This window comes from Vombatus ursinus, unplaced genomic scaffold (assembly GCF_900497805.2).
Source record: "Vombatus ursinus unplaced genomic scaffold, bare-nosed wombat genome assembly UNPS02009994.1, whole genome shotgun sequence".
Classification (NCBI taxonomy): Eukaryota; Metazoa; Chordata; class Mammalia; order Diprotodontia; family Vombatidae; genus Vombatus; species Vombatus ursinus.
Genome location: NW_020949772.1, coordinates 6,661,795 through 6,671,966, shown reverse-complemented (window position 1 = coordinate 6,671,966; position 10,172 = coordinate 6,661,795). Strand labels below are relative to the sequence as shown.

Below are 10,172 nucleotides of genomic sequence, written 5' to 3'. Positions count from 1 at the left end.
ACTGACCATCAGCCACTGGGAGGGTGCTTAGATCAGTCTCAAAGATGCTCACACTTTCCAGGTCCTTGGTTAAGTATACTCTCAAGAGGGTGTATGTCCTGTACCAGCTAATGCACCAGCCAGACCAATTATTTTATTTCATTTCAACAAATGTTAATGTGTGAAACACACCATACTGGGAAATAGGAATACAAAGATGTAAAAAAATACTTTCTACTTTCTACTGAGGAGTGGGCTGGGGGTTAAGATAGTCACATGTGCACAGATAAGTATAGAGGCCATCTGGGCATTCTGCAGATGAGTAAACCGAGGCCCAAGGAGGTCAAGTACAGGTAATAAGTGGAAGAGCCAGGATTTGAACCCAAGTCCTCTGACTTGAAATCCAGTGACCCTACTGCCCACCATGGGGAAAGCTGCATTTCTTGCCTGGCACAGGGAAGAGGGAAATTACAATAACCTTATAACAAACACTTATTAAGTAACTGTTGTGTACGGGGCACTGTGCTTGGCAGTGGGATGGAGCGTCAGGTGATAAAAAATTTAAAGATGACCAAGTCCCTGCCCTCAAGCAGCTCACTGCCTAGCTGAGATGTACTGCACAATACTACATAAAACCATTAGAGACTTACAAAATGGTGATGTTTGAGCAGGATGGGCATGAAGAGGCAGTGACATTTGAGTCAGACTCTAAAGGGTGAGTAGGTGTTGTCATAACCAGTGGAGTTGTCTAGAAATATAATGGGCGCCCCTTGAGAGGGGTGGGGTTCCCATCCCTAGAGAGCCGGGTGGCCACTTATCAGGAATGTGGAGGACGGGGTGCTCCATCAGGTACAGGTTGGATGGGGTGGCCTCTGAAAATCTGTGGTTTCATGACCAGGACTATGAGTGAGAAAGATTATTTTGCTAATGGAATAAAGTTGGGATTGGGGGGTGGGGGGAGAATGTGAAAGTAGGAAGGCCTTTTTTTGTGGTTGTTCAGTCATGTCTGACTCTTTGTGACCCCATATGGGGTTTTCTTGGCAGAGATACCAGAGTCGTTTGCCATTTCTTTCTCTAGCTTATCTTACAGATGAGAAAACTGGGGTAAACAGGGTAAAGTGACTTGCCCAGGGTCACAGAGTTAGGAAGTGTCTGAAGTCACATTTGAACTCAGGTCTTCCGGACTCCAGATCTGGAGGAACACTTTCCACTGCGCTACCCAGCTGCTCACCTAGGAGGAGGATATTACTGTTAATTAAGGCCATGGTAATGACTAAATGTACTAGCTTCATAAAGACCTGGATCTTGATTTTGTTGGAAACTCCCAGATGAGGAAATTCCTCTCTATGAATGCATGCCTCCACCTTCCCTGCAACTTCTAGTTTTAGAGAGTTGCCTACAGCAGATTTGTCCAAGATCACAGATGTTAGAGGCAGGACCCGAACCCAGGTCTTCCTGGCTTCAAAGTCAGCAGCTCTTCTACCAGCCATCTTATATTGCCTCTGGACTAGGGTCAAATCGACAGGAATGTCGGAGGGGTCAGATTCAAGAGAGGTTGGGGAAGTGAAATTGGCAGGACCTCCTAACTGATGGGAGATGAGAGGTCTAAGGAAGGTGGAAGAAAGCAAGCCCCCTGGTTTGGAATATGGCTAGTGCTGCTGGAGAAGGGCATGGCAAGCCGCTGCCAAGAAAATCATGGACATGATGGTCCACAGGGTCTGGAGAGGCAGACACGACTGAATGACTGAGCAACAGTGCTGTAGGTGGACTTGTTTGTGGGGTGAAAGGAATGGGGAAAAGAGAGTGGACAGATGGGCTCGAAGGGTTACGGAAAACCTTTGTTTTTTAAGTATTGGGGAGATGCGAGGTCACTTGTAAACGGATGACCCGCGGGAGGTGGAAGATGTAAGAGAAATGAGATGCGGAAGGGAGGGGGCAGGTGCAGGAATGAGCCCTGGTAGGGACTGAAGTTCTGTGACCTTTGGAGAAGAAGGGGACGAGCTGACAGATGGATGGCCTCGATGTCAGGGCAGTAGGAAGCTAGGGGATCTGCTCTGAGGAGACCTAAGGAGCAGGGATGGAGCAAGGAAGATGGGAAGGGGTCCGCCTGAGGTCCAAGGGTCAAGGGGAGGCGATAGACTTAGAGGATGACGGGTGGGGGGTGGGGAAGGTGTAAGGAGGGGTAGAGCTTGATTGCTGGAGGCGGGAGTGGGCGGAGCTCTTGATCAGGTGTGGGGCTGGCCAGCCCTGGGAAGGAGGAGTGGTGCTGATGATGCTCAGGGGCGGGGCGGGGCCGGCCCGGGAGGGGGCGTGTCCAGGGCGGGGCCTGGGGAGGCGTGGCCGTGCGGGTGACGCGCTCTCTCAGTCGCGCTGGGCGCCGGGGCCGGAGCAGACGGGCCGTTCCGGGTCGGCGAGGCGTTCGCGGAGCTCGCGGGCGGCGAGGATGAACACGATCAAGAACGTGCCGGCGCGGGTGCTGAGCCGCAGGCCGGGCCACAGCCTGGAGGCGGAACGGGAGCAGTTCGACAAGACGCAGGCGAGGCTCGGGGCCGGGGCGGGAGCGCCGAGAGGGCAGGCAGCGCCGCGCAGCCCCGCGCGCCCCGGGCGCGGCAGCGCACCCCGGGCGCAGTGCGCGGCGCTGCGGGAGCGGGGCCGGGGCAGCGCCGACCCCCGGGGCCCCTCCCTCGCGCGGGCGGGGGGCGCCCGCCGCCCCCTCCTCACTGGGAGGCCGGGGGTGACCGGCGCGCCCGGGCTCCCCTCCCCTGCGCTGGCCCCGCCGGCTTGGGGTCCCCGTGGCCCGGGGGGCGCCCGCCTTGTACCTGGCCAGCTTCGTAGGCTCTAGCGCTGGGAGGGATCTTAGAGGTCAGCTAGGCCGGCATTCTCCTTTTACAGAGCAGGAAACTGAGACCCAGAGCGGGGAAGGGACTCGTCCGAGGGGGCCGGCGTCTGGGAAGTAAGTGCTGGAGCCAACTCTCCAAGCCTGGCCTTCCGACCCCCGTCGGGCACTCCCCACCCCCTGCCTCCCTTTCAGCACGCGGGGATTTCACCATGCTGGTGGGTCCATGTGACTGATGTCATCTCCCTTGTGTGTGGTTTCCCACGGATGTGTGTGTGTGTGTGTGTGTGTGTGTGTGGATGTCAACGTGGACGGGTTTGTGTGTGTGACACCCGGTGTTTGTCTCTTTCGATAAATGTATGGAGAGCAGCCCGGGCATCCCTCCGTGTCTGAGCTCACAGACGGAGCTCTCGGCACGGATGGGTGGCCATGTGTGAATGTATAAACCTGTCTGGACATCTGTGTGTTTGTGGCTATGAATGGTTCTTGGTGTGTGTTTCCTTCCATAAATGTATGGCGACCCATACCAACATTTGTATCTTTGTGTGTATGTGTCACTTTGAGTGTGTGTGTGTATGTGTGTGTGTGTGTGTCTGTGCCCATATGTAAATGTCTTCCTATCCACACATCTCATTGTGTGTGTAAGTCTATATGAGTGTCTCAGTATGTGTTCCTATGTAAATTCTTAGCACTATCCAGGCATTTCAGTGTGTTTTTGGGCACCTTTTTGTTCAGGTGCCCCCGTGTTTATCTCTAAGTATTTATGAAACAAAGTCTGGAGTGGGGGCAAGGGGACAGTGGGGTGGGGGGGTACACTTTCCAGCAAGTGAGGGCGGTCTAGGAGTATTTGCTCCTTTCCAGGGGTCTTGAGACTGAAGAAGGTGCCTGTTAGGTTTGGGGGTGAGGTAGGGTGGGTCACCAGTCACTCCCTGCTGTGTCTCTGGGCCCTTACTCTTCCTCTCCTGGCCCAAAGCCCTTCCAGAAAAAGGAATGTCCAGAGAAGGTTTTCATGGTTTAAGTAAACACGGAAGCCCAGCTGGGGCTTTGCCACCTCATGTCAGATGACAGGGCCCTGGCAGCCAGGGACAGCAGAGGTGAGGGCGCTCCTGCTCAGCCCCCTCCCAAGGAGAGCCAGCCCTGGTGCTCTGTCCACAGGGATTCCGGTCTTCTGGACCTCAGGTTCATCTGTTCTATAATAGTAGCTGACATTTACATAGTACTTTAAAATTTACAAAGGGTTTTGCATACATGATTTCATTTGAGCCCCTCAGACAGTGTGACTTCCTTCCCCATATGTACCTAGGAAGGGCGGTTGGGCTGGCCAGAACATCCAGGAGGGTTTAATTTGGCTGACGGTGATCTGCTGACCCGCTGCCTCATAGGCTCCCAGACCTGGATCTGGAAGAGATCCTATCTAGACCAGTCTTTTCATTTTACAGAAAAGGAAACTGAGGTGCAGCAGGGTTATGGGTTTTAGGATTAGAGACCTCAGCTGCCCTCTGTTCCAAGCCTCCATGTGAGGAGATTGAGGCCCAGAGAAATGAAGGGGCTTGCCCAGAGGCACCCCTTTTGTGAGCATCAGCATGGAGTGAGGGCCAGCTCCTTTGACAGTGATCTGACAGGTTGTATTGTGGAAGGGGGGGGCCACAACTGTCCCTGTGGGCCCCAAAGAGCAGAACTGGCAGCGTTGAATGGGTGGAAGTTGCCGGGTTAGACTCAATGTCAGGAAAAACTTCCTAACAATAAGAACTGTCCCAAAGTAGGCCGGGCAGCCTTCGGGAGGTGGAGCAGTTTTGTTGGAGGCCTTCCAGCAAAGGCTGGATGGCCTAACAAGTCAGGGACGTAACGGAGGAGATTCTCGGGACTCAGAGGCCTCTCGGCATGCCTTAGCCCTGAGGTTGTCAGTACCCCATGGGAGGCAGGTGGGACAGGGAGGGATGGTTACACCCATTTTACAGATGAGGAAGCTGAGGCCCAGAAGCGGACTTGCTTGTAGGAAGCATGAGGGCAGTTTGGAACGGAGGCCTGCGTGATGGCTCTACCCTTGGCACCGCACTGCCTCTCTTGCCTTCTCAAATGTATTCGTCTATATAGTGTTGGGGGGTTAGCCATCTCAGCTGGAGCCTCTACTCTTTTCCAGGCTGGATCACAAGGAATGACAGTGATCTCTCTCCCCATCTCCCCCTCCCATCCCCAAGTCTTTGATTCTCACAGTAGGACCATATTTCCTTAGTGGAAGCTCCTTGTTTCCTTTCCTCCGGACTGGAGCTCACCAGAGAGGCCTATTATCTCATCAATGCCAAGGTGAAAAGTTATATGTATGCGGTCAGACTTGTTTGCCTGAGCTCTGGCCCAAATACAAACATGTGCACACCCTCTTATTAAATACCTGCTCCGCACAAACACTTCCGGCCCCATACAGGCGTCCCCAGGCTCCTTCTTTGGCTCCAGAGCTCAACAGGCCCAGAGAGTTCTGAAGCCTGTGTTTATTTAAGCAGTTAAATGTTGGAGGACCCTTTATGAGAATCTTGTCATGAATACTAGGACCCATCAAGGAACAAGCATTTATTAAGCATCTACTGTATGCCGGGCATTCTGTTAAGCCCTATAGATACAGAATCATTCGATTAACTAGCCTTTATTATGGGCCTACTATGTGCCACGCAGTACCCCTATGTGTGCCGTCCCCTCTGTTAGAATATGAGCCCTTTGAGATCTGGGATTATTCCAAGGACTTACCACAGTGTTTTCCATGTAATAAAATCTTAATAAATGCCTTCTATTTATTCACATTGCCAGGCCCTTGAGAGGGACCAGGCCAGGACTGTGAGGACACTGGTTTAGGGTCTCCCAGGGGAGTTAATTCCCTCTACTAAGGCAGGTAGCTCCTAGAGCCCAGGATCACACAGCTAGGGTGAGTCAAACACTTGAGCCCAGGTCTTCCTGGCTTTGGGGCCCAGCACCAGGCCGGACACTGAAGATACAGAGACAAAAACAAACCCATCCCTGTTCTTGGGGGGATCATGTTGTATCGGGGGAGACGACATATATATTTGTAGATGATGGCATGGGAGAGAGATACTAGGATGATGGATCCCGAGCTCAAAGGCACCTCAGATATCATCTAGTTCCCAGCCCCCTCATTTTACAGAGGAGGAAACTGAGGCCCAGAGAGGTTAAGTGAAGTCACCCAGGTGGTAAACACACTAGGTGGGATTCAATGCCAGGTCCTCTGACTCCAGAAGGGAAGGAAGGGAGTGAACAGTCATTAAGTACCTACTATGTGAAAGGTGGCCATCACCACTAGACCTCTGTGCACGTGTTCCGTCCTGTCCCCCTCGAAATCCCGAAGTAGAATGTAAACTACTAAAGGACAGGCCGCGTTGTTCAGTTTTGTATCTCAGTTGTCTAGCCCCGTGCCTGGTGCATAGTAAGTACTTAATAAATATTGAGCTGAGAACTGAAGTCACCCGTTAAGGCTACCCTCCCTTCTCGTCAGGACTGGAGTCAGGAAGACCTGAGTTCAGAGGTAGCCTCAGACACTTACTACCTGTGTGACCCCGGACAAGTCACTTACCCCTGTTTGCCTCAGTTTCCTCATCTGTCGGATGAGCTGGAGAAGGAAATGGCAAACCGCTCCAGTATCTCTGCCAAGAAAACCCCAAAGTTGGACACGACTGAACAGCACTCCTACTTAATTGAGATTGAAATGTCCCCTGCGTCACAGACACTGGTGGACAATTGAGACCGCCCGTCAGCAAGTTGTTTCCCCGTCGTCCATGTTTGCAGAGAGCTAGTCCTCTGACTTCTTGGACTATTTTAGAATCAAGTCCGAAAAGGCAACCTGCACCCCCATTTTCACTTTGAAATGAGAAAAAAAATGAATGGGGCCACCCCCTCCCCCACTCAGTGAACAGCAATGACTTAGTTGTAAACCTTAAGCCCTCCGCAGGCCCCCACCTAATGAGCACTGAGAATCATCTGCCCAGAAATGGCCCTGCAAATTACTCATTTATCACCATGATTACCATCATTACCCTACAGTGTCCTGCGTGTTCTTGGCCCTGACGTCCAATTCATAAAAACTGAATGTGGTTTTTTAATTCTAGCCCTTTTAGAGGTACCAGAGTGGCAAGTTACAGGGCCTGGTGCACAGTGGACACCCACTGAAATGTTTATTGTTTGGACAGAATGTAAATCAGGCAGGAATGTTCCATAGGACTCACCGAGCCCTGGACCTGGAGTCAGGACAGTGGTTCTCAGTTCAAATCCTACTTTTGATTTTTTTTTTTTTTTTTTTTTGAGAGTGGGTCTTTCTGTCTTGCTTAGGCTGGAAATTCAGCAGCCACTCACAAGCTGATTCCTATATTAATTGGTCCTGCTCCATTTTTCTGACCTGGGTTGCTTCATCCCTTGGTCCTCTACTCCTAGAGGTCGCCATATTGGTGCAGGACTCAGTGTGGACACCTGGTTGGCTTTAGCCCCATTGTAGCCTAGAACTCCCAAAGTAAAGGGTTCCTCTGGCCACTACCTCCGCCAGTATTTGACTGGCCTTATTCTTTTACAAAAATTTTTAATTGCTAACACTTTCATTTCCCAATAGATCTTTTCTTTTTCCCCTCCCTTGGGGAACCATGCCTCGTAATAAAGATAAAAACAAAGTGGGAGGAAAAAAAAGTTCAGCAAAACCTCTGCAATATTCTTCTATGCCCTTTGCCCCCTCCCCACCTCTGCAAAGAATCAATCAGTCAATCAATAAACATTGGTTAAGTGATTACTCAGTAGGTCTGGGTGCTGGGGATACACGAAAAATCCCCAAACAAGGAGGACAACATGTAGTAAGTAGGTGTGTATGTGTGTGTAATACATATATATATATACATATATATATAATATACACATATATATAATACACACACACACACATGTATATATAATATACACACACATGTACATGTATACAAAGAGTGGATAAACACCTCTGACGCCTTTGAGTTGGTTTGATACCATGGACAAATCACTTTCCCTCTGGGCCTCAGTTTCCCCATTTGTAAAACAGAGCATAGGTCACAAAGGGGTGGTCAGGAGGATCAAACTAGGGCAGAAAATTGCTTTGCAGTTACAGGCTCTCTGTGTCGAATGCTTTGCCAGTGTTTAAATACCTACTGAATGCCGGTTGTTATTGAGGCAGTGGGTCAAAGGTGGATTCAGGACCCAGGTGTTCTCTGAGCTCTCGGTGTGTGATAGTGAAGGGACAGAGGTAATGACCTCTGGGTGCCTCTGGGTCGCAGCCAGTGTTTTGGTGAGACCCCAGTGAGATCGTGCTCTGTAAGATCTCTGCCAGCTTCAAAACCCTGGAGAGATATTGTTTCTGGTGTCCTTAGGATAAGGAGCTGTGATTTCAGTAAGCTCATTGTCGGCACAGGCGGCAGCCCACCTTGAACCACAGGCATTTGTAAAGTACCTACTGTGTGCTAGGCGCTGGGGACAGATGAAAATAAAAGTGACTACCTCTAAAAATTTTCTTTCTACTGGGGAAGACAACATATGAGTGTATAAACAAATACGTAATTTTGCACCATCAATGCATTTCAACACAGAAGTACAATATGCATTCTTTTTTGGGGGGGGAGATCAGCAAAGGCCTCATGCAGAAGAGAAAGAGGCTTGGGCCGAGCTTTGAAGGCAAGTAGAGAGTCAAACTTAATAGGTCAGGTCCACAAGCATTTATTTATTAAACCCTGACTGCGTGCCTGGCTCTGTGCTAAGGGCTGGCGATACAAAGAAAGGCAAAAACAAAACAAAACACAAAAACAGCCACCCATCGAAGTCTTGGGGTGTTGCTTAGGGCTTCGAGGTCAAAGGACTTGTCCAGGGTCACAAAGCTAGTCAGTGTCAGAGGCCAGATTTTCATATACTAGCTTATGTGTTATTTATTTGGATACGTGGCTTATCTGCCTTATTAGATTTTCTTGTTTTCTTTTTTTTTTTTTAAGGGATGGGACTCAGTAAATGTTTGGAAGAAGCAGAGGAAGTCTTTCATTGGCTCAGGGGGGTCAGTGGGTTGTTTTCATTCATTTATTCTTCAGTAAGATTCATGCAAGTATCTTTCGAAGACTAATAAATGATAATAATGTGCATGGTATAGTGGATACAGAGTCAGCTGCGGAATCAGGAACCAAGCAACAAGCACTCAGTGAGAGCTGGGTTCCAGTCTTGCCTCTGATGTCAGTTGGATTTGTGGATCTGGGTTGGTTCCTAACTTCTTGGGGCAATGCTCAAAGATGACAAGGTACAGGTAGTGGAGTACAGGAAATGTCCACCACGTGTGCCCCGGCCCTGTCCTCCCCTCACTCAATCACTCATCTGCCCGGCAAGACCCAGTGATCTAACTGTCCAATGTGCCCTTGAGTATCAGCCACTGCAACCCTATGAGAAGGGTACTAAAAATATTATCCTCCTTTTAAGATGAGCAAACTGAGGCTTAGGAAGGCTAAGTGACTTGCCCGGAGTCACACAGCTAGGGCTTTGAATAGAACCCACATTGTCCTGCTTCCAAGTCTAGGAGTCTTTCCACTCTGCCATGGATAAAAGGGTTCAGTTGCCAAGTTGAGGAGGTAGAATTTAAGCCAAGTCACCTTGATCTTACTCCAATGATATCTTAAAGCATTAACGTCTCCTTCAAATGGAGTTGGGGTGGGGAGATGGAGAAACATCCATGAAATAAGATCGCCCTAGATGGCCAGTCTGGTGACAAGGAGCCAGGGGGTGGATTGGCTTGGCTTTTTTCCCCTCTGGTTGGGCCTCTCTTGGGAACCAGAGGGATGAGACAGTTGCTTGCATATCATTTTTCTTTTCCAAGCTCCCGTCCCCCTGCAGAGCTGAGCAAAAGCCCCCCCCCCCCCCCTTCCCCAGTGATGTCTTGGCAGGGCATGGAATCTGTCCTTCATTTTAAACTTTCCACAATGGATGGATGAAGGCTGTGGGAATGAGGTTTTGTCAGTGGTTAATATTTAATGGGATTACTCCCAGGAATATCAAATGAACTCACTTCCAGATTGAATTGCTGGGAAGAAGCTGAATGTCTGTATACATCATTCAGTAGAACAGGTCTGTCTGTCCATCTATCCATCTGCTTGTCGGCCCCATCTATCCATCTATCTGTCTGTCCGTGTATCTCTCCATCTACCTGTCTGTACCTCTATGCATCTGCTTGTCGGCCCATCTATTCATCTGTCTGTCTGTCAGCCTGTCCATCCATCCATCCATCCGTCCATCCATCCACCCATCCATCTGTTCATCTATCCAGCCACACACACACACACACACACACACACACACACACACACACACACAC

General features: G+C 50.1%; 1 protein-coding gene across 2 annotated transcripts in view; it reads left to right on the top strand.

Annotated features, from left to right (window-relative positions):
* Nucleotides 1–2,407: 2,407 nt before the first annotated feature.
* The window catches only part of HIP1R (huntingtin interacting protein 1 related), a 78,849-nt gene continuing 71,084 nt past the window's right edge, over nucleotides 2,408–10,172 (top strand). For both annotated transcript variants that reach the window (XM_027853489.1, XM_027853488.1), the window contains exon 1: nucleotides 2,408–2,515. In XM_027853489.1, coding sequence (XP_027709290.1) covers nucleotides 2,423–2,515 — 93 coding nt within the window. In that variant the 5' untranslated portion in view covers nucleotides 2,408–2,422. The remainder of the gene's footprint in view (nucleotides 2,516–10,172) is intronic.